The 24,430-nt window shown below is 47.2% G+C and overlaps 1 protein-coding gene across 2 annotated transcripts in view; it reads left to right on the plus strand.

Annotated features, from left to right (window-relative positions):
• The window catches only part of TRANK1 (tetratricopeptide repeat and ankyrin repeat containing 1), a 98,042-nt gene extending 78,599 nt beyond the window's left edge, over positions 1–19,443 (plus strand). For both annotated transcript variants that reach the window (XM_059162148.1, XM_059162147.1), the window contains exons 18-24: positions 861–949; positions 4,224–4,327; positions 4,439–4,571; positions 9,448–9,593; positions 12,715–15,764; positions 16,643–16,741; positions 18,134–19,443. In XM_059162148.1, coding sequence (XP_059018131.1) covers positions 861–949; positions 4,224–4,327; positions 4,439–4,571; positions 9,448–9,593; positions 12,715–15,764; positions 16,643–16,741; positions 18,134–18,234 — 3,722 coding nt within the window. In that variant the 3' untranslated portion in view covers positions 18,235–19,443. The remainder of the gene's footprint in view (positions 1–860; positions 950–4,223; positions 4,328–4,438; positions 4,572–9,447; positions 9,594–12,714; positions 15,765–16,642; positions 16,742–18,133) is intronic.
• The last annotated feature ends 4,987 nt before the right edge of the window (positions 19,444–24,430 follow it).

Raw genomic sequence — 24,430 nt, forward strand, 5'->3', positions numbered from 1 at the left:
GAGGCTGAGAAACTGCAGCGAGGGCTGACCACGGCTGTTGATGCTCAGGGGAGCTGCAGGAGGGGTGACTGATGGAGTCGCCAGCAGGCTAGTGGGACAGCAGAAGGGCCTGACAGCTGGTGGTTGTGACAGTCTGTGTCCACTAATGGGGACATGTCACATTGCTTACCCTAAGGGCAAAGTCTGCACGTTTGAAACTACTGTAGAACCCTGTCACCTTGTTCCTTGCTAAAACCCCTGTGTGGGAGTTTGCTAAGAACCACATGGCTTTGGATTTTCTAGGAAGAACTAGAATATTCTGTCTTCTAATGTGTCACCATAGGAGAGGAAGGTAGACAGAAGTTGAAAACTGAGCAATGCCCTTTCTTATCCCTGACTCCTCCTTCCAAAGCCCACAGTGACCTGGCTTGGCAAGCTAAAATCCATCTTAAAATGAATCCTGGAAAGAAAACACAGGTATCTGTTTGCCTGGGCTGCTGGAATAAAGCGTATTGTCTTACAGTACTGGAGGCAAGACGGCCACGATCAAGGTGTCAGCAGATTTGGTTTCTTCTGAGGCCCCTCTCCTTGGCTTGTAGATGGCGTTTCTTCCGTGTGAGCCCCTGGTGTCCCTTTCAGAGTGCGTTAATCTCCTCATCTCGTGAGGACATAGATTGGACTAGGAGTCACTTGAATGGCTTTGTTATAACTTCATCACAATTTTAAAGCCCCTGTCTCCGAACATTCTGAGGCATTGAGGTTTAGGGCTTCAATGTACGCATTTTTTTGGTGGGGGAAGGGGGCAAACTTCAGCCCATAACAACAAGTTTAAGGGAATAAACACCCAGAGAAGCAAGCCCACTCTTCTTTTTTCATTTTAGACTTGGATGACAGCATGTTTGTTAAGACCTCCACACCTGAGGAGTGGATCGCGCAAGGAGACTATTACGCTAAGCACCAGTGCTGGAAGGTAAGGGGAGGGGGAGGTCTTTGTGACTGGTGACCTCATCTGGCCTCACAGGCTGGTTTTCCACCATTATGCTTGTCACCATGAAAGGGTGAAGGCTGTGGTGCTTGTGCTGCTTCTTCAGAAACATCAGGCCACCCTGCGATGAGGAGAGCTCCCTGCCCAGCTCCTTCTGCAGGGCAAGCATGACAACCCTTCACTGTGGCGGAGCGTCAGCTGGACTGCCACAAAAATGAAGGGTCAAGACCTCTGGCCCACTGACAGAGCCTTCTGCTTATTTTTTTTCCCTCCTGTGCTCTGTGTTTAAACATTTTTGCTGCCATCCTACTGCATTTTAAAAATAGTCACAGATTGGTCATTTGTTTTTCAAATTGATCCGACATGGACTTGACTCCCAAGCTGAGTCTGGTGAGCAGGGATGAAGCCTTAAATCTAGACTGAGTTGACCAGTCTCAGCCACAGGCCACCCTAGTGAGCTTGCACAGCCTTCTTCCGGCCAGCGTTCCCTCTGCCGGTGCTCTGGAAATAGTGAAACCAGCACGACGAGCCCCATCCCTCTCCCAACCATGTGCATCCCTGCACATCCCACAGTTCCATGGCATGTGTGTTTCCCAGGACACGGTGGTGACGAAGTCTCCACCTGCCAGGCGCAGACACTTCCAGCTCAACAAACTCATCATGGGCCCTGTCTCCTTCCAGTTCTTCCTTGTGTCACGTGAGGCTCGTCTGATAACCTAATGACTGACGCAGTGCCAAGCTGGCTGTTCCCCTGGGCAGCATCCCAGGCAGGGCTTTTCTTCTCGTAGGTCTCTTTTCTTGATCGTGAAGTCCGCTGTGGACTTCTCTTTACATCTCACTGCTTGGTGCTAGGTCACGTGCCATGCCTGTTTCGAGGCAGTCTGGGAGAGCAGTCCCATCCTGCAGGTTTAGCCCTTCATGGGAGGGAGGTCCTGCCATCACGCAAGGGAGGGAGAGGGGAGTGCTGCAGGTGGTTAGCCAACAGCTGAGTTTAGCGGAATGGCTTTTGTAGTCTCAGCTGGGGGAGCCATGTCGGAACTCTGTAACCAGCCAGCAAGCCGGTCTACTTTCGGGGCATGGTGAGCTCTTGGCTCGGATGATGGGGGTGAATGGGGCTCCTGATTCACGTGATTCATCCTCCAGCGGCAAGCCTGGGCTTGTTCAACTGATGCCCCAGCAGCGTTCAAAGGCAGAGGAGCACAGGGGGCCCTCTGACACCTGGCCTTGGAGCTGGCCCTGTGTCGCCTCTGCTACGTTCTGTTGGCCAGAGCAGATCACAGCCCAGATCTGAAGGGAGGGGACATAGGCAGCAGTCTTGTTGGGAGAAGCTGCAGAATTACACAGTAAAGGGGCGTGGGTGGATACAGGGAGGACAGAAGGACTGTCGCCACCTTGCAACCAGTCCCACGGGGTGAGAAAACAGAATGCACATTGTTGTGTGTTTGGGTGTGTCGGCAAATTGTTTCCGTAAGTCCGTAGTATTTACCTGCTGGAGGCTGACAGAGCTCTGAAACTTTATTCACTGCCCATCCTTGTTATAAGTTGGCTGCTGTTATAAAACCAAGATCTTTTTCGGGGAGGGAAGGGAGGGATAGTATAGTAGCAGGTACGGATATGAAATTGGAAAACTAGATAGCCTTTCCCTTTATTCCCTTCAGAACACTGTTGGTCTTAACCCAGACATGTTGCCCATGGGTGTCCAATTCTTTAAAAAAGCCTTTTGAAGGTTTGAGTCCAAAATCTTTCTATGGGAGTTGGCACAGATGAGAATGTAATAAAAAGCCTTCTCTTCACCTGATTTTATTTTGACTCCAGTAAAGGATTTCAGGACTCAGTGGATTTATTGAGTTTTTGGATGCCTGTCAGTGAACATTCCAAAACCACCATAAAAAATGGCAATCACTTGAGATTCATTCAATAAATTACTGTTGAACTGTGGGCCAAACATCATGTTTGGGTTACAGGGGTGTGATGGTGAGCCGGACAGACACTCAGAAGGGTGTCCAGCTCTAGTTGTTGTAGGTATCACATGGGAGAGACTAGCTGCCTCTAGAACCACCTGTTCTGGACAGGGAGGCCAGGGAAGGCTGCTCTAAGTAGGAGCCGAGAACTGAGGCCTATAGGATGAATGAAGTTAACTGGGCAGAGAAGGGGGTGGAAGAGCATTTCAATCAGAAGGACTAGCATGTGCTAAGGTCCTGTGGTGGGAAAGAGTGTGGCACAGATCTTGGGAATGTAAGGAGGTGCATGAGGCTGGGGAAGCTGAAGCAAAGAGCCCAAGGGAACAAGATGTCATATTCTCTACTTAATCTTTCCCCTGCCCACACTGAGACCTAATCTTTACATGCTGGACCAAGTGTGACTTTCTGTCCTCCAGCCTGTGCTTTGAGACATGGTCTCAGCATTCCTGCTTTAGAAGAGCAACTTTCTGCTGGCAGGAATGGGGGTCCAGTCAACATTCCTGTGATGCCCGTCTGCCCACCTTCTACTTGCTCAACATAGACTGCATGAGCCAGGGATCTAACCAGTTATCTTCTGGAATGTGTGGTGACTTCATCTCCATCCCCATCTCTACCCCCATTTCTGTGCTGCGGCTGTTCTACCAACACAGTTGTTTAGCCATTGTAGTTACTGACTAGAGAAAACCTGTGTGGGACCCAGAAGAGCCACTGGGTGACTTTAGGCCCATGGCTCCATGTATACAATGAGAAGGATGAAACTTCTCACACATGGCTACTGGAAGATTAAGTAAGGGTGTTAATTATGGCAGCTTATAAAAATATATCCCGTATTGCTTTTCCATGGATTCTGGGCACTTTCAAGATTTTATTTATCTGAGAGAGAGAGTACACGCATGTGCACATGAGTGGGGATGGAGGGACAGAGGGAGGAAGAGAAGCAGGATTCCTGCTGAATAGGGAGCCCAATGCCGGACTCCATCCCAGGACCCTGAGATTAGGACCTGAGGCAAAGGCAGATGCTTAACCAACTGAGCCACCCAGGCACCTCTCTGGGCGTGTTCAAAAGGAACCTTTGTGTGGAAAAGTATTTGCTGGTAACATTACTGGGTTTTAGCCTGTGGGGCCTTTTTTTTTTTTTTTTTTAAGCTCATCAGCACATTCCTGCTCCTCGGCCTCAGGCGTGGCTGGAGTGAGAATCATTCCCTTGTCAGTGCAAACATGGCACATGTGCTTTAACCCTTGTTCTGTATGTCACGTCCATTCCCTTGCTGGGAATCAAGACTTTTTGCCCATTTTAGGTCGCAGCCAAGTGTTACCAAAAAGGAGGTGCATTTGAGAAAGAGAAGCTGGCGCTGGCCCACAACACCGCCCTGAACATGAAATCCAAGAAAGTCAGCCCCAAGTAAGACTCCCCGGGGGTCATCTCAGGGCTGCTCTGGTGAGATCAGGTGGTGGGATCTGTTGGGGCTAGGTCACCATTCGGTGGGTACTCTATTTTCTCTCCCTTCTTCAGGGAGAAGCAGGTGGAGTACTTGGAACTGGCCAAGACCTATCTGGAATGCAAGGAGCCAAAGCTGTCTCTTAAGTGCCTGAGCTACGCCAAGGAGTTCCAGCTGTCCGCCCAGCTGTGTGAGAGGCTGGGGAAGGTATGGACCCAGCCCGTGCTGCCGCAGGGAGAACTGGGCTCCCTCAGCCCCTGCTTGTGTCAGGGAAGAGCTCCAGGCCTCGCAAGAGAGAAAGGTCGGCTCTGAGGACTGTAGGGCAGACATTCTCTCTCCACTTGCCGGAGCATTTACATAGCTCCAAAGATGTGTGTGCGCATGCATGTCCACACCTGTGTGGATGTTTCACCTGATATTAATCACAGGGAGGCCAGCTCTTCCAATCAGAGGGGAGGTGGGTTTTGGGATATTCCTGCCTTCCTGTCCTCCACGTTCGGTCTGGAGTCTGCCTGCGTGAATGGCCTGGCATTGACATGGCAGTTTTTCCGTGTTCTCAGCAGTTGCTCTATATCTATGCCAACCAATCTGGTAGCCACTAGCCACGTGTCGCTATTTAATTTATAATTTAAGTTAATTAAAATGTAATAAAATTACAAATACAGTTCCTCAGTCTCACTAGCCACGCTTCAAGTGCTCATTGTTACAGAATATTTCCATCATTGCAGAAAGCACAGTCTAAAACAACTACTCATGGAATGGCTGGCAGGCTGGTGGCGGGCCACAAATTTTTATTTGTCTGCAATGAGATTAACACTGAAGATGAAAGTAACCAGTGAGAGACTGTTACAGCACTTTGGCATTGCCATAACGTGCAAGTGGTGATGATTTTTTTTAGCGATTCCTTTGTCTTTTTTATCGTTGAGCTATAATTGGCATGTAAAATGCTATCGGTGAGAGGGGTACAACACAATGATTTGATATATGGATGTTTTGTGAGATGATCACTATACTAAGTTTCTTTAACATCCATCACTATACAGAATTACAAAGTTTTTTTTTTCTTGTGATGAGATCTTTTAAGATCTATTCTCTTAGTAACTTTCAAACAGACAAGACAGTGTTAACTATAGCCACCATGCTGTACCCCACACGATTCATTTCCAGTGTATCAGTTGTGAGGGACTGGAGGTGTAGAGCTCGGTGGCTTGAAAACCTGTGCTCTAGAAAGCCCAGCTGGGGCTACTGCATCCCCCCACCCCCACTGCTATAGGGACTTTATGTCCCTCCAGGAAGGGGTAGGTTTCCACATCTCTCTGTGAAATGTATTAGCTCCTGGATCCTCAGAGCACCCTGCATACTGGGTGGGGTGGGGATGTCACCTGCTGAGGACTTTGAAGTGTGGCCCCAAGTCTGTTTAAAGACCATAAGGCCCTCCTGGTACTTCCTGCCCTGCCCCATGTTTATTAGGAGATGTGACTTGTTAGGCTGTGGGAGATGGGGATGAGATATAGGGATTTCAGGGTGGGTGGGAGTTTGGGTCCTAAGATTCTAGAAACTAGGGTTGCCTCCAACCTTACCACCTTCCCTAGCTGCCAACCCTTCCGTCTCCCGTGCCACCACCTGGACCCTAAGTGGTGACAGCTACAGGGAAGCAGCCTAAGCCTTTTCTTCCCCTTTTTACCCACCAGCGCCTGCCATGACTGAGTCAGAGATTTTCTCCTTACTCACACTGCCCACCTGCCTCCCCCAGCCTGGCAAGCTCTTCCTCAGAAAGTAGGAGGCATGGGGACCAAGAGGCCATAAGTACAGCCTATGTTCTTTTCCTAGGGACTTCAGTGCCTTCAAAATGTGGGGGCCATCCTGCTCCTGGAAACACAGCCTTCCTTGTTTCCTTCTCCTTCCAGGGCTTAACCTCTGGTGGCAGGTCTTCTCTTTCCTCTCCCCCATATGTTCTAGCAGCTTCAAGCCCCACCCCGGGGATGGTCTCATTCCTTTCTTTGCCTAGGCTCCTCCCTGGAAGGGGGTCCAACCTGAGCTGGTGTCATGTGGTCCTCCCACCAAACTAACCAGCATGGTTCAAGTTGATCAGTTTGGTGGCAGCCTTTATCAACATCCTCAGACCAAATCTCCTCCGTATTCCCAGCTCCCACATGTGTGCTACCCCCACAAACAAATGTTTTGTGATGGGGCCCTGGAGGTGCAAGCCTTTTTTTTTCCCCCAGGGATTCCTTTGCATCACCTGCTTCTTGCCTCTTTCTTGAGAGTAACATGGTTTCCCTGGAAACCTCTTAAGGCCCTTGCTCAGGATGGCAGGTGGGGACTCCTCCCATTGGGAGCAGAGCGTGTAGAGCAGGGCAATTTCTTTAGCCATCCCGCTGCTCTCTCTCTCTGGTTAGGCACATTCTTGGCACCTACAAGGGCGTGCATTCCCACTTGGGGTTTTCCTTCTGAGTAATCAGCATTGTCAGGAGTGGACGAGAGATGGGGTGGTAGGTGCTCTGGTTCTGGGATTGTATTCTTGTGGCTGAGATGGGCCTAGATGCTCCCTGCTCTGTTAGGTCTCTGGACACTAAAGAACCTCATACCTGAATCTTCTTTGTATTTTGGCACTTGGTGTAGATTGTCTAGAAAAATAAAAGCCAGCTAAGATTTATTAAAGGGCCTGGTGTATGTGTTTTGTCTTGTTTCACTTGGATTTTGTTTTCTCTTTGGACGTCAGGTACCACTAGTTAGAATTATGAAATGAAATATTCAACAAAGAGATGGGCCCTTACTGGGTGCCGGGCACTGTGGGTGCTCAGTGGCCAGCAGTTGGCAGCAGAGGGGCCCCTGCCTTGAGAGAGCTTCCCTTTCCTTCCTCGTGGGGGAGAGGGATGACCGACTTGACAGTCTAGCATAGGAGACGCCAGGGCTGATGAGGCTAGGTAACTAGGTGAGGGGAGAGAGGTGTCAGGTGCTGCTGTTTTAGGCAGGGGGAGGGCAGAGAGCTGCCTTTTTTTGTTTGTTCTTTTTTTTAAAAATTTAAATTCTAGTTAGTTGACATGCAGTTCAATATTGGTTTTAGGAGAAGAGTTCATTGGTTCGCTATTTACGTATAACACCCAGTGCCCATCATCACAAGTGCCTTCCTTAATACCCATCTCCCATCAAGCCCATCCCCCACCCACCTCCTTCCAGCAATCCTCAGTTTGTTCTCTGTAGTTAAGGAAGCTGGCTTTTGAGCAGAGACTGAGAGAATTGCTTCAGGGCATCGCAGGCCAAAGCATGCTTGCAGGCAAGAGCCCACCAAGGTGGGAGCATGTGGGAGAGCTTGAAGAACAACAAGGAACAGCTAGTTGGGCTAGAGCAGAGTGAGTGGGTAGAAGTGGTAAAATGAGCCAGAGAGGGTGGCAGGAGCAAATCAGGTAGGGCCTCGACATCCGTGGTAGGGACTGGATTTTGTTCATATGTGACAAGGAGACAGTGGAAGGTTCTGACTGCTGGAGAACATGGAGCTCATTGTCTGGATGCTCTGGGTAGAGGTTGGTAGGCAGCAAGAGTAGAAGCAGACAGGCAGTGGCTGAGGCTGGATGATATGGTTTGGGTTGCCATGAGGGTGGTGTAGGTGATGGGAAGGGAATTTGGACAAACGTTGGGAGAGCCAAGCATAAAGGATTGTCCGAGGGGCTGGTGGAATTGTGGGAGGAAGAGTGGGATATAATTTTGTGTCCACAGCAAACCCACTGGTGGTTTTTTTCTGTTTATCCTCTTCCTCTTCATGGCTGGTGTCTGTTCCCATTCTCTCCTCACTGGCAGCCATTCCAGTGCATTTAATGTGGAACCCCCATTTGCATGCATAATTGAAGAGCAGATAGTAATTTTTCTATACATACATATTTTAAGCTTGTTTAGATGGCATATTTTTCTGCTTTGTTTTGTTTTTTACGTTTTTCATGCCCTACTTTAGTGTTAAGGTCTGATCAGGTTTCAGAACCCTGAGAGTTTTCTTCAATGGGCATCCCTGCATTTGACTTATACATTTCCCCAGTGGTGAACGTCCAAGTTGCCACCAACTTCTGGCTGCCACATATAGCACTGCACCTCCTTCCGGTCCTGGGTACAGCTTGAATGGGCCTTGCTGGCCCTAGAGTATGTATGTACTTAATTTCACTAAGTGAAGGTGTAAGCCACTTTTCTTTCTAGAACAGCTGTGCCAGTTTGTGCATTGGGATTCCAGGTGCCCCACCTTCTTGACCACATTCAGTGGGTTCTGATTTTTCTAATTTTGCCAAACTTCATGGGTGTATCTTACTGTGGTTTCAATTTGCATTTCTTTATTAGTGTAGTTGGAGCATCCTCATTAATTTGTTAGTCATTCAAGTTTCCCCCCTGCCACTTTATATCCTTTACCTAGTTTTCTTTTGGGTTTCCAGGAGTCTTTTTCTTGTAGTTGTAGGAATTCATTTAATGTTCTAGACTTGTCCAGTCTAATATAGTAGCCATTAGCCAGAGGTGAAAAATAAGGTTAAAACTGATGAAAATGAAACAAAATAAAAAATTTGGTTCCTCAGTTATGCTATCCACATTTCATGTGCTCACTATTCACATGTGGCTAGTGGCTACCATATTGGCTAGCATAGATGTAGAACATTTCCATCTTCATGGTAAGATTATTTGACAATGCTGATCTAGGTGTTGATGTTTGCCCTTTCTCTGTTAACTCTATTTCACATGCCCTTTGTTCAACAGTTGTGATGTAATCAAATCCATCAGTTTTTCCCCTGAAGTTTGAGTGTTTTGGGTTTTGTTGAAGACTTTCTTTACCTCAGGGTCACAAAGATATTCTCATACATTTTCTTCTAATAGCTCTCATATTTAGATCTTTGACCTATCTGAAGGTTAAATTTGTGTGTGGTGTGAGGTTGGGATTTAACTTTGTTTTTCTCTCTATATCAGATTTGTTTTCCTAATATTATCTATGTCTTAGTGTTTTTGCTGGATCCTAACAAATAGCAGACATTATTATTCATGATGTTGGCTTATTTTTAAGATAAAAAGTTATGCTATGAATACTCTAAGAGTATGTTTTACTCTGTCCTAGATAAGAGATGCTGCCTGTTTCTATAAGCGAAGCCAGTGCTACAAAGATGCTTTCAGATGCTTTGAGCAGATTCAGGAATTCGATCTAGCACTTAAAATGTACTGCCAAGAGGAGCTCTTTGAAGAAGCTGCTATCGCAGTGGAAAAGTAGGTAGTTTTATTCTCTCCCTTCCTCCACCCTGCTCCCTCCCTTCCACTGCCCCACTGGGTCGGCCTGCCCTGGATGGTGTTATCCTGCTCTTCTCAAGTGGCTTGCCAAAGTCGTCCTTCCACTTGAGTGGTGGCATCAGTACTGGATGCTCCTTGGAGAGCATCTGTCGGAGCCGGAGCTCCTTGAAGGCAAGAGCTAAGCCTAATGGATTAACCGAGGAGTTGAATGGGAAGTGTGGGAGGAAAAAGAGTGGAATATAATCTTTTCACAGCAAACCCATCATCGGTTTTAGTTTGTTTATCCTCTTTCTCTTCATGGCCAGTCTTCATTCTGGTTCTCTCCTCATTGATAGCCATTGCAGTGCATTTAGTATATGCAGTCTCAGTATATGTATATTTCCTATACTCTACTCTTTTCGTAAGCTTCGACACTGTGTGATGAGGAGAGGGGGTAGAAGAAGGTGAACGGTGTGTTACAGGTGTGTACGTAACACACATGGTGCTTAATGATGGTTCTGTCCTCTCCACCTTTACCTGCTGAGTTCACAGTTTTGCTGACTGGATAGATAAAGGTAAGAGCACTAGTGGGCCGTCAGGATTTTGCTTTACTACAATCTACTGGCAGATCCTCAGCCATGCACTCATACCTATGTGTATGATATGTGTGAACACATACCCTCATAAGTTTTATACTTGACCCACTGGAGGCCTTCTTGAGCCTTTAGCCCAGTTCATATTCCAAAGGTGAAGTGGAGATGGTGGGGTTCATGGCTGACAAGGAATATAGAAATAGCATGCTATTGATGCCCCCTAGGAGGTCTTCCTGGTGTATGGGACGGCTAGAATCAGAGTCTGCTAGCCTGCATTTCTGTTGAGCAGGAGTTTGAGTCCTCTCTTAGCTCCTGGGAAAATAGGGTGTGGTTTGGTTCTACTTTATTTATTTATTTATTTATTTTTGGCTTTCTACCAAATTATACACATGGCAAAATGAACATATTTGACCTAGATGTTCAAACTTCAGATTTTTATTTTCTAAGTCAGCTTTTATTAAAGTATAATATATAATATATATTTATTAAAGTACAATATATATTCAAAAAGGTACACATAATTCTCACAAATTAATATACTTGCACAACCAGTACCTCAATAAAGGTACTCAGTACCTTGAGGTTTTTTTTTTTTTTTGGAAATGAAAGTAGGCATTCAGGGCCATGGCTGGTAAATGAGCATATTCTTCTATCCAGGTCTGTGGTACTGTTATATATGGGATATATGTAATGGCTGTGTATTAGTCAGCTCAGGCTACTGTAATGAAATGCCATACATTGGGGTGCTTAAACGACAGAAATTTATTTTCTCCTACTTTTGGAAGCTAAAAGTCTCAGATCAAGGCTCTGACCAGCAGGGCTACTGCTAAGGGCTCTTTCAATGGCTTGCAGATTGCTGACTTCTCCCTGTGTCCCCATGCAGCCTTTCCTTGGCTCTTGAAGAGACGAGAACACAAGAGAACTCACTCTCTGGTATCGTCTTCTTTTAAAAAAAATTAATTTATTTTTGTGTGCATGGCTGAGGGGAGGGGCAGAGGGAGAGAGAGAATCCTCAAGCAGGCCCCCCTGCTGAGTAAACCAAGAGTCAGATGCCCAAACAACTTAGCCACCCAGGTGACCGTCTCTGGAGTCTTCTTCTAAGGATACTACTTCTGTTGAATCAGGGCACCGCCCCTGTAACCTACTTCCTTAGAGATTCCAACTCCAAATACAACCACACTGGGAGTTGGGGCCTGAATGTATGAATTTTAAGGGACACAAACTATCAGTCCATAATAGGATGCCAGCTGTGACATTTATTGGGTATCCAGTTATCAGGGTGCTCTGCAGTGGTGGTGGGAGTAATTGACCAGGCCAATTCCCTTGTGAGTTCATATGACATGACAAAACCGACTGAGAGCTTTTTTTTTTTTTTTTTTAAAGAAACTTTTAATTAGTTATTTAACCTTCTGTCCTCAGTTTTCCAGAGGAACCTTAAATAGTCACAGATTTTCCCCAGAAACATCTTTTTTCTTTATTTTTTTCAGCTTTATTGAGGTATACAACAGAGAGTTTCTAATGATGTGTTAAGTTGAGATCTGAGTGTAATCTGAGTATTAACTGAAGCCTCACACTAGATCTATTTGAGTGTCTTTTGAACACCATGCATACTAGGTGTAGAATTCAACTGCTACCTGGCCTGACTCAAAGTGCTTTAAGGACACTTTAAATTTGAAAAGAAAATACCTTGGTAGTTCTTTATACTTGCTAAAACTACTCCTTACTCCATCAGCCAGTGCTCACATGTGAAGTATACTCCCTTTCTTCATCTTTATTTACACCCCTCATAGGAAACCTGTTCTACTAGGAAACCTGATGTTTATAGCATAACTCTGGGGCATCATTAGGCACCTGGGCACTTTCCTGGTTGTGATGAGATGGATTTTATCCAATGAGAGTTCAAAAGCAAGCATGTTTTATTGGATTGTTCCAGTGCCTTGAAAACTGTGGGACTACAGAGTGGGATATATTGACTTTGATCAGCAGACTAAAGGGGAGCATTCAGAGCCTCATTAATCTCACTCTAACTCAACCACATGCATACCTGTAGAAGAGAAAAATCACAGTTTGGGTAATAAGAGGAAGGTTAATGTCCTGCTGGAATGTGTGCAGTCTCCATCTTCATTCTTTCTCATTAGTCCTGTCTCGGACTCAATGGAATTTGTAGACCCAAAATGATTATCATGTTTTTATGAATGTTTAAGTTGTTTTTTTTTTTAGGGATAATTTTGATTATGCATAATTATTGCCCCTCAAATCGACTTTGAGACCTAGCTTCCCTTTGCTTAGGTTGCAACTTTATTATGTTTCATTAATTAAGTATACTAACGCTTGGTTCCTTTGGAGAATAAAGAATTAATTCTATCTGTGTGAAATGAAGCTTTGTAAAGATGCTGGTTGGTTTAGGTCCTATTTTGTAATTTATATCTATATGTGGGAATTGTAGTTAACTGACTCTGTGCTGTATTTTGGAGAATACTTTCTATTGGGTGGTAATGAGTTGACATTTGTGTTGTCTGTCATTGTAGGTATGAAGAAATGCTAAGGGCCAAGACCCTTCCCATATCCAAGCTGTCTTATTCTGCCAGTCAGTTTTACCTGGAAGCGGCAGCAAAGTACCTGAGTGCAAATAAGATCAAGGAGATGATGGCTGTCCTCTCGAAGCTAGACACAGAAGACCAGCTGGTGTTCCTGAAGTCTCGCAGACGGCTGGCAGAAGCTGCAGACCTGCTGAACAGGGAGGGTCGGAGAGAAGAGGCTGCCTTGCTGATGAAACAACATGGCTGCCTGTTGGAGGCTGCCAGGCTCACTGCCGACAAGGACTTTCAGGCCTCCTGTCTGCTGGGGGCTGCCCGCCTCAATGTGGCCAGGGATTCAGATGTAGAGCACACCAAGGCCATTCTGAGAGAAGCCCTTGACCTCTGCTATCAAACCAATCAATTGTCTGGCATCGCTGAGGCCCAGTTCCTCCAGGGTGTAATCCTGAGAGACTTTCAAAAGCTCAAGGATGCCTTCTTCAAGTTTGACACACTCAATCACTCAGCTGGAGTGGTAGAGGCACTCTACGAAGCTGCCAGCCAGTGTGAGGCTGAAGCTGAGAAGGTCCTAGCCCTGGCTCCAGGAGGCCTAGAAGTCCTCCTCAATCTTGTCAGGGCCCTCAAAAGAGTGACCAACAATGCCGAGAAGGAGATGGTCAAGTCTTGCTTTGAGTTTTTTGGAATTTCTCAGGTGGATGCCAAGTATTGCCAGATAGCTCAGAACGACCCTGGACCCATATTAAAAATAATTTTTGACCTGGATTTGAACTTGAGGGAAAAGAAAACTAAAGACTATTTCTTGATAATGACTGACCAAGTGAAATTAGCCCTCAATAAACACCTTTTGGGCAGGCTGTGTCAGATCACACAGAGCCTGCTTGGGAAGACCTACCCAGGGGTCTGCATGAGGTTTATTGTAGGCTTGAAATGTGAGGATGAAAACTGTAAAGATTTCCACAGGCCTCTGCGGCGTTGTGAGGCCAAGTGTTTGGTTCAGTCAAAAATGCACTTGGTGGCCATCAGTGGGTTGTTTTTGGAAGCCAAAAAAGTCTTCCCTAAAATCTTAGCAGAAGAACTTGAAGAAATTAGTTATATTTTGCCTACAGATATGTATGGCCTTTGTAAATCCTTCCTGAATGTCCTCTTCCCTAAGCATTTCCATCAGAGAGTGTTGTCAGAAAACCCCATGGCATGCAAAGAAATCCTCAAACCAAATTACAAATCCTTTCGATCCTGCAGATCTGCTCTGAAAGAGTATATCCATTTCCTGTTTCAAAACGAAAGGGCACGAAGCCGCCGGGAGTCCACAGACTTGTGGCTGAGTGCCATGCAGGCTTTCCTTGTCTCCTCCAACTATCCAGAGGAGTTTGAAAAGCTTCTCCACCAGGAGGAGGACAACTACAACAGGGAACTCAAAGCTCTAGAGGCTGAAAAAGAGGAAAGGGGCAGGGGGAGAGGCAGCAAGATGAAGGGAATAGAAGGAAAATTCGGCATGTTGGCACCCAACAAGGATGATGACAGTACTGAGAAGACCCACCTTTGCTTCATCCGGCTGCTGGAGAACTGCATTGATCAGTTCTATGTATACCGGAACCCAGAAGACTACAAGAGGCTCTTTTTCCGCTTCATGAATGTCCTGGTCAAGAGGTGCAAAGAACCGCTCATCCCCAGCATCGGGAATACGGTGGCCCTGTTGGAGTTCCAGTTTGTCCACTGTGCGGTGGTCCTGGCGCGCCTCTGGAAGAATGCCATCCTGTGCCTCCCCAAGAGCTACATTGCGCTCTTGCACTACTGGGAGTTTCTGTTCAGCAAGAAGGAAAGGGAGCTCGGGGACGTGTTCTCCATCATTCAGGAATACAAACCCAAGGACGTGACAAGAGCCATTCAGGATTTCCGGTTCCACCTCTCCTACCTCGTCAAGGTGCTCTGTGGCTATGAGAATGTGAACTTCAATGTCTTGCTCGATGCCTTTGGTGAGATAGACTATGTAGTGTCTGGAGAGGCCGAGCGGACTCTGGTGCTGTGCCTGGTGATGCTGGTGAATGCCGAGGAGCTTCTGCAGCCGTACTGCAAACCTCTTCTGTACCGCCACTTCCAGGAGATCCAGACGAGGCTGCAGCTGATGAGCATGGACCGCCCGGACCAGGTTCCCGAGAGGCTCCTGAAGGTGGTCAAGCGGGTGCTAATGGCGGTCAATGTGAAGTCTGTGGCTGAGGCGCTGCAGGACCTGCTCTCTGAACGGGACGAAGAGTACCTCATGGACTGCCACTGGCGGTGGGACAGTGTACACACCAAGGGGTCCGTGGTACGCGGCCTCTATCACGAGGAGGTGAAACTGAGCCGCCTGCTCTGTATGGACTCTGTGGACTACTTTGCTGAGCCAGAGTGTGAGTTTGGTCAGGATGAGACGGATGAGCTAGCCTTGGAAGACCGGGACCGCCTCCTTGCTGCCATCCTTTCCCAGAAGCAGCGGAAGGCTTCCATCCAGCGGAAGCTGAGGAGGGCCTGCTTGGTGGTGTCCCTGTGCATCAGCTGGAGGAGAAGGGTGAGTGCGCAGACTGAGTGCTTCCGGGAGGAAACCAGGGAGCCCGGGGCCGGGAACTTCAAGAAGGCTGACGTCGACAGGACCCAGTGCGACCTGTGTGGGGTGAAGTTCACCCGAGGTCCCGACAACTATTTCAGCCCCGGGAAAGCATTTGAGGGAGAGGCTTCAGAGGTGGTGGCCATTTCCGGGGCCGAGCCAGGAGACCCGGAGGGTCGGGAGAGGAATAGCGAGTCTTACGAGCAGCACATCCACCTAGAAGGTCATCAGAGGCAGCAGGTGGCCTACCAGAAGTACTCCGAATTTTTCCAGGAGAAGGTGGACCCAGCCATTGTTGAAGGCAAGCTGGTGGTGCAGGACATTGAGCAGAGCATGTGGATCCGCAGTCACTTGGGCTCCAAAGAGCACAGCCACATGCTGCAGAGGAAGGTCCAAGAGAACATCAAGAAGGTTTCCGATACAGTGGAGGACCTCTACAGGCGCAAGGCCTGGGCTGGCGGTAAGGGGGTCTTTAGAAATGGGGGCCCAGGAGCTGGTAGAGCCCAGACTTTGAGAACACAGGTCAGAGTCAAGTCCTTTGTGGTGGCGAGGTCTGTCCCGGGGATAACAGAACTTAGCCTTGGCAGAGACACAAGTGAGGAACATGTGTTCTCAAATTACAGCAAAACCCCATTCTTTGAACTCCCTGGCCCCCAGTTAAAACACTGGGATTATCTTGGGCCAGGATGGTTTCCTTGGCACTACAGACAAGAAAAAGGGCTGGCTAACTAGTTCTGTGGCAAGGTTATAGGGAGAACGTTCAGTCTTGAGGAAACTCTGTATGCTTCCAATCTGTTCATCAGTGACTGTTTCTTGAACACCTACTCTGTGCTGAACCCTTGACTAAGATCCGGAGGTGTGTAGCTGGTGTCTTCCTTTTAGGAGGGTTCTTAAACCATACCCAGTATGAATCTTTAACAATAAGAATTCTTGTGTGACCTTTGAATCAGATTTCCTCTAACTTCCTTATTAGCTATTTCTTAGCAACACTGAGTGGAAGTCATGTTATGTATAAAATTAGTGAAATTAGATGTTTAAAACTTATTCTGTAATCCAGACACTCCAGTTTAAGGTTTAGTGACATGTTGAACAAAGCCTCCTTAAGAGGTTTCCTCTTGGGAATCTCTATAGACACACAGGTGATGGTGTCAGGCTGCATTTAATTGTAGTTTATGTTTGTGCTGGCAGGAGGTGGCTGTGGGTCCTCACCCCATCGCACCTCTCTGGGGAAACACAGAGACAGGCTCCTGGGAGGTGGGGGCCTTGGCTCTAGTACTGAGTAGTCTGGTCTCTGCTGTAGCCCCGTCACTTAGAGCCCTTGTTCTTTGGTGTCTGTAGCAGAGGAAGTGATGGCTCGGCTGGTCAACGTTCTGATCCCCTCAGTCAGGGATGCACGGGAGTGGCTGATGAAGACAGAACTCCGCTTAAAGGAGGAAGGTAAGCAGCCCTTTAAGCCAGGATGGTGCTCTGGGTGTTGTAATTCTTGATTCTGTGGACTCCCAGGTCAGTGTGACGTAGGCTTGCCTAAGATGTCAGTAGTGGCCAGTCACTGTCCAGGAGCATTGCCCCCAGTCAGTCAGATTATTAGCAACATAGAATCTGAGTTTCTCCATCTGACTGTGAGGGCTCGCTTTAATTGCTTTTTCGACAACGTCTTGCCACTCGGGAGCTCTTATAGATGACATTCAGTCACTACTCACATGCAGTACAGTGACTCCCAAGGATAGACAGAGTATTGAAAAGCCTTCTCTTGGTACATATGCCTGCCTGTGTCAACCATTCACGTAGGACAGTGAATATTTATTGACTATCTAGTATGTATCAGCACTGTTTGGGACTTGGGGATATAAAACAAACATATTTGTGAGCAAAGCAAACAAAATTTTTAGAGAAACTTGCATTGATCTTCCCATAGAGGGTTAAGGGCTTATATGGAGTAAGTCAAGTTTCTCTCCTGACAGTGAGAATTACCTTGACAAATTCTTTATCAACTAGGAAGTCTTACCTCCTGCCCATCCCAATTGTTGCCTGCTCCGGGCCGGGTTTTATTTCTTCTTACTCTGTGTATTTCATGTGTCCCAAAATTCTCTTCTCTGGGTCCTCCTAATCCGTTATACTACTGGAAAATCCTGACCCCAGAGCTGGGAAAAACTAGAAGGGACCTGGCATAAATATCTATGGCAGTAAAAATCTTTAGAATATAGTGCCTACTGGGACTATGATTTTTATGATTGTTTCTTTTTTTTAAAAGATTTTATTTATTTGACAGAGAGAGAGATCACAAGTAGGCAGAGACAGGCAGAGAGATAGAGAGAGGGAGAGGGGGAAGCAGGCTCTCCACTGAGCAGAGAGCCCAATGCAGGGCTCGATCCCAGGAACCTGAGCTGAAGGCAGAAGCCTAACCTACTGAACCACCTAGGCGCCCTTTATGATTGTTTCATAAAGAAGATAACTGGTATACCAACTCAAGTTTGTGGTTGTTTTTAGGTTTTGTTAGATTTCTTTGCCATTTAAAGGGTCTCTGAAGTGAGGGCAGAGGAACCTGCCTGTGTAAGAACTTAATTCTAGAGAAGGGTGTTCACTTGGGCTCTGAATCAGGCTTTTTTCCCACTTTAATTTTAAAACGATTACAGAGATGTCAGGGTTTTCTAGTATGTTATATTTAATAGTGGAGTGAAAAAAGAAATCACTATTCTGTACTTTGTTTCCATTTTTTTTTTATGTTCAGTTAGCCAACATCATTAGTTTTTGATGTAGTGTTCAACGATTCATTAGTTGTGTATAACACTCAGTGCTCATCACAACACATATTTTTTCCTTTTGAAACAGGTATTGTTCAGGAAGATGATTATGAAAATGAAGTGGAAGACTTTGGTGAGCTCCGTCCTCGAAGGCGTCCACGGAAATGTGGAAAGCAGAGAAAATACTAACGTCTGCACAGTTGCTGCCTCTTAAGCCTTCAGAACATTCCATCTTGACTTAAAATTCTGAATGCTTGGGCAGATGAGAAAAGGAATGTAAATTAGTTTTAAAAAGTAGGGGAGTCTAGCCACACTTTTGATTTTTTGTTCTCGTTATTTCTCTCACTGGTGGCTTTGATCCGATCACTCTCTCTCCTGTAAGTCTAGCAGTGATCTCCCTAGAATTTGTTCAGATGAGAGGAGTCATAGTGGAAATCACCTTGGGATGCTAGAGGTTCTCTGGTGCATCACCATTGTGATGTGAGTCATCAGCAAGGGACACCCCTCACTGCAAAGTTGGCACTGCTCTGAGCTGGGAGATCCCTCCTCGGATTCCCTCATCTCCTTTCACACAGCTGCAGCGTCAAGTAGTTTAAGAGCCGTGTGTGCCCAGGGTCCCTGGGGGCCCAATGCTGGCCACTTGTGACCCCCGCCACACCCTCTGGTCATCTGTGAACCTACTTGTAGCAAGAGCAAGGTCCCTTCTGTTATGTGTCTGTGCGCCTTTTCTGCCCTCCTCTTCATTTTTTTGGTGATCATTTTCAGCTCCCTGTGCAAGTCACGGTTAGACTACCTCAGAATGTAGTCCAGAGCTCCTCCCGCATCCTGTGGGCGGGAGCCTCGGACTTCTGCCCTAGGAGGCAAGCCTGGGGAGTGTTGCGGGGGGGTAGTTCCCAGCCTGCCTCTCCAAGGTGGTCTTAACTCTGCCTTGGCTATGGTGCAGACATTCCAAAAAGTGTTTGTATGTGGCCCTACATGTGTCTCTTTTCTTGACTGAAGGAGGCTACTGCTTCAGCCCCAGCCCCCACTGAGCCAGCAGCCGTCAGTGTGGTCCCATTCTGGAGGCCTTCATGCCGCTCCTGGTTACTGCCACCCCCTCCCCTGCCCCCCAGCTCAGCCTGCTGGGACAGCTTGGGTTATGTTGGTCCTTCATTGCTCTGTCCGCACAGCGGAGCCAACCTTCTCCCCATGTTGCTGCTGCTTTTGCTGCTTATTGTTTTCTCTTTATTGTCTTTCTAAATGACTCTGTTTCCTTGTTTCTAATTTTTATTAGGTTATGTTTCTAATTTTTATTCCAGGTGTTTTTTATAAACTTCACTTGCCGGAAAAAAAAGGAAAAAAACCCAATCAACTCTTACTGTATTATCACATTTTTATAAAGTTAAATTGTTTCTCTTACCTGGAGCCATCCATTTACTTATTTCTAATTTCCACTTAGAGAGTGAAGGGTAAGCCCCAGCACTGGTTCTCTCTGGTCAGCTGGTTGATGCCGATCCCGGTGGAAGCTTGCCATGCCTTCTGAAATGCAGTCCCCTCTGGCCACGGGGACTTATGGCTTGTTTCGGTGTCTCTTGAGGGCTTGCCTGTGCCTTCTGAACATTTGGGGTGTGGACTGTAAGGAATTTCTTCAGGGTTGCCTCTTGGGACTGCCACCAACACGAACATAGCCCGGGGAGGCAGGAGGCCCAGAGCTGAATCCTCTCCCATGCTTATTGAACAGTGTAACCTGGGGTGGGTCAGATCACTGAGTGCCTATATGCGGGCTCAGAGTCTGCTGTGAGAGGGAGATGGAGACATGGAAAAGCAGCCGTGATAGCAATGCATATTGTATGGGGTGGCAGCTGCATTTATATAGCCCCACAGGCCTCAGTTTCCCCTTTGGGGGAGTCAAATGGCCCAAGAACCCTTTGTGCCCCAAGCCCAGTCGTTCTGTAGGTTGTTGCCATGGGTTTGCTTACCCTCAGGTCTTGGTTTTGTGATCTCAGGGTTTGCTGATATTGGGTGAGGAGGACAGCCAAGTCTCAGGAAACAAAGTGTCCTCTGATCCTATACTTCAAGGTCCGGGAAGCTCAAAACTGGGCCAGATAAGTCTGCAATCTTCTATTCCAACACTGTCTGATAGAACTCCTTGGAGAGAACCACTTCTAAGAATCCATCTCCCCAATTCGTAGGGCAGCTTAGCATGTGGGTGTGGAGTTTGGGAGGAATGGGATTCAGCAACAGGGTCATTAATTCCTACCAATAACCTCAATCTGCAAGCCGTCCCAGTAGCAGGAGCTTTGGTGTCCTGGCCTTGCCTGGAAATCCAGAACAGGGGCTGTATGACCCCCAAGACTACTTTCAGGTTTGGTAATTCACGAGGAAGGCTCACAGGTCTCAGTATGGGGTTGTATTCATGGCTCTGATTTATAGCGAAAGCATGCCAAGCACCATCCACAAAGGGAAAAGGCATGTGGGCCGAGTCTGGGGGCAGATACCAGGTACAGGCATCTGAGGGTCCTCTCCCAGTGGACTCACACAGGACACGCTTAGTTCCCCCATCAATGAGTGTGACAATGCACATGAATTGTTGCCAATTAAAAATTATTAGAGACTTAGTGCTCAGGTTTTTAATGGGGGCTGGTCATGTAGGCCTCTCCTGCCTAGAATATATCAGAGTCACAGCATCACAGAAGGAAAGCAGGTGTTCGGCATAAACTACATTGTTTGTACAGACGGTATGAGTACTTTGAGCCATGGTTATTACTTCTGGAGATGGCAGGAACCCTCCAGAAATTCAAGTTCCCAGACACCAGCCAAGGGGCAGCCTCGTAAGCAGGCCTTTCATAAGAGAGCAGTCAGGCCGGCTGTGTTAACTCTCTCCTGCACAAGGGGTTCCCCCAGGCTGGAGCTCTGTCATGATCACCCCCACCGGCCTGCCTTGTGGTCCACCCTCTCTACCACCCACCCCGCCGCCGACACCCAGGTACCTGGCTGCTGGACAAGCATGTATGTAGCTAGTGTCTCTCTCCTGCATCAAGAGGGTCAATTCTCAGGGAATTTCCACCTCCCAAAACCTCATTGTGAATGATCAGCTGCTTTCTGATCTATGTCAGACATTAATTCCACTTCTTTGTAGGCAGCATTAGCCATTCAGAATGGTATTTAGGACCCTGGAGGACTGCTGAGGGAAGGGCTGGGTGGCTCCTACCAACACACACAAGATTTGGCCTGACTCTTCTTAGCTGAGAGCCCTTGTTCTCCTCAGATTCTCTCTGGGGGCATGGGTTCAGTCTTCCAATGGTTGGAAGAAGGAATGGATGGCCCTCATATGGAAGCCAACAGCCCTATGCCGACACCTCAGATGGTTGGTGGGGAAACAGGTCCAGGTGATGTACCTTACCCCAGGTCACAGAGCCTGTCTGAGGCAGGGCTGAGACCTGGACTGGGTTTTTGGAGGCCAGCCAGCTATCTCTCCATGGAGGACTCAGGCACTGGGATCAACAGCAAACATCAGTGGTTCTTTCTGAAGTCCATCACCCCTGCCCAGTATCAGGACATAGAGTGTGCTGATTGGCCCCTGGGCACTGACACAGCTCGCCCACTTCAACTTCTCACTTGGTTTCTGGCACTGGGGTCTTCCTATAGGAAAGTGGAATGTCTGGCCAAGAAACCAATGTGTCTTCTCCTGCCGCCACTCAGGGAAGCCTGGCCTCTGACCCCTAAGAACAGGACAGAGCAGCTGCCCTAAGTCATTCCCAGAGGGTAGCGAAGCTCAGCAAGGCCCCCAAAGCTGCTGGCTTTACTCTCTTCTGAGTATACCTGTCCTTCACCCTGAGTGCTGAAATTCATATACTGAATCCCATTTCATCCTCTACCTCCAAAACAAGGGCTACAGATATCATGTCTACCTTTCCCTTGCTGGCCTGCCTCAGTTTCCCCAGAGTGGTCACTTGTAGCTCAAAATGAGCTCCAGGTTTGCTAAGCATTCTGACCGGCACTGATCATAGCAAGAGCACCTGCTCATGGATCTCATGTAATTACTCATGTAATTTACATCTTATGTCACACCCACTCTCAGCACAGGAGGAAGGCATAGTAGTGCTTAAGGTCCTGGCTGTCATTAAGGTCTCCTGCTAGCTGGAGTGTGTCAGCTGTTCATTTCTCTGATTTCATGACTTGAGGTCTCCTGGGCTTTTCTCAAGGGGTTGATCCAGTGCTTGCCTGATGGACACATGGCTTGTGGGGATGTGAGAGGGATGAGGCCAAAAGATGGATAAGTCTTATACTCTGCCCTCTCTCTGGAGCTCTTAGAAAGGATTTTCCAGGCTTGGATGGGGAGATCACTCCCAGGCATAAGAAAATGACCAAGGCTGCAAATACTCAATGTTAGAATCCTAGCAAAGCAACTTCCAGGTTTTACCCAATATGTATATGAGAGGTATTTCACTTGGATATTTGAATGCAAATGACATTGAATATGAGTCTCCTGTGTTTCCAACAGATTTTAGTATGGCTTTGGTAATCCTGGGATTTCATGATTTAGCAATAATGCAGTGCACATGAATTTCAGTTATACATGAAACGTCACATTTTATTTAAAGTAATTAAAATCCTACTCCAAGCCCTTTTTGGTGGGAATTCAACCCAGTCATTATTGGGGGAACTTTTGCTTCCTTGAGGTCTCAAATCTTGGGAGGGCATGGGTGAAAGGATGAGAGCCCTTTCTCCTTCAGTTCATAGTGGCCACTACTGACACACTCTGTCCAAGCTAGCAGGGGGTCTGTGTTGATGGGTGACTTTTCTTCCTCTGAGCTGAACTTGGTGAGGGTAGGAGCTCTGGGACATCTGGTCCAGGATCTGTAGCTGAACTACTCAACCATCATCCCCGAAGTTTTCCCACCTCCCCACTGTATTGTGATGAATGTGAGTACAGGTCCTTAATGGTCAAAGCATCCCCTGGCCCCTGTGTCACTCCTAAACTGAGGAGTCCTAGCTACTTCCTTGGAAAAGGGGGTGGAATATATGGAAAGAACAGTCACAAATTCACTGCTAATAAGAGTTGAGGAGTATGGTAGGTAGATTTCAAAGATAGCTATTGCCTATTTCTTCCTGTCCTTGCATGCATGTGTCATTCTGCCCATCAAGAGTTGGAGTCTGTTTCCCTTCCCCTTATGACTTGCTTTGGCCAATAGATTACAGCAGAAGTGGCATTGTCTCTAGGTCTGGCCTTTAAGACATCTGGCAGCCTCTGCTTTTCTCCTCCTGCATCTGTCCTTGCAGGGTCCTTGCAGGATAGGAATCCAGGATCCACAGATTCTCCTGCCATAATAACTATCTTAATGCTTAACATCTCAATTTCTGTCTGTCTCTCTCTATCCCACACACACACACACACATGTGCGCGCGCACACACACACACACACACACACACACACTGAATTATCCCTGGCCTTCTCCACCAGGCTGATCTGGGGTCTGGGATGTCCTGAAAGCCCTCCTGGATCAATACCATTTAATTGCTAGACATCTGTGTCCTGGGGATCATCTTTAAGTTTATGATTCAGAGGATGGGTAAACCAAGGCAGCAGGTAGCTGTTCTTCCTTCTGCCACAAATATCTTTCCTGAGCAACTGAGGCTGGCTTTATCTGATCTTGTCATTCTAAATATGCTTTGGAGATTGGGACCGTAGAGTGCAAGGTCAAGTGGGCAGCCAGAGGCCATCTCTGCATCTGGCAACCTCCATAACATCTCAGAGGTTAAGAGCCCATGGGAAGCTTTCCTGTTTAACCTGATAAACTTCCAGTCCTTACCACAGCAGAGAAACCAGGTCTGCCAACAAAAGTAGACAGCTGATCCTCACTCCCACTCACCACCTAGGAAAATGTGTCTCCCCACTTGCTAAGGGGGAGGGAGAAGCCATCAACAAGGTACCGGGCGTTCTTTAGGTGGGTTGTTGTCTAGAAACGTCTCCTGGTGCTACAGAATTCTAGCCCTATTGAGAATTCTCTGTTTTCTCCCTAGGACACATCATCTGATCCTCTTCAGTGGTGATGGGACCTGAATACCTGATAGGACCTTTCAGGGGGGATTGGTTGCACTGGGGAAACAGGGTATTGTTACTGCAGTATCTTCGAAGTGAGACATAAGATTGAAATTTGGCTTCTTACACTGGTTGTGAGAATTCAGACATGTTATTTAAAGTCTCTGAGCCCATTTGGGCATTTATAATATGGAAATAAGGACATGAGCTCGTAGCTTGTTTATAATTGCACTATCCTCCCTTGTTCCCTGTTTTTCTTCCATAGACGTACCAAGAATGGGAAAAGATTTTAGGCAGGGATTTGTGTCCAGGGCAGGAAGGGGTGGTCACGAGTAGAGACTAGCTCAAAGGACACAGGCGGG

This window comes from Mustela lutreola, chromosome 2 (genome assembly GCF_030435805.1).
Source record: "Mustela lutreola isolate mMusLut2 chromosome 2, mMusLut2.pri, whole genome shotgun sequence".
In the NCBI taxonomy this organism is placed as follows: Eukaryota; Metazoa; Chordata; class Mammalia; order Carnivora; family Mustelidae; genus Mustela; species Mustela lutreola.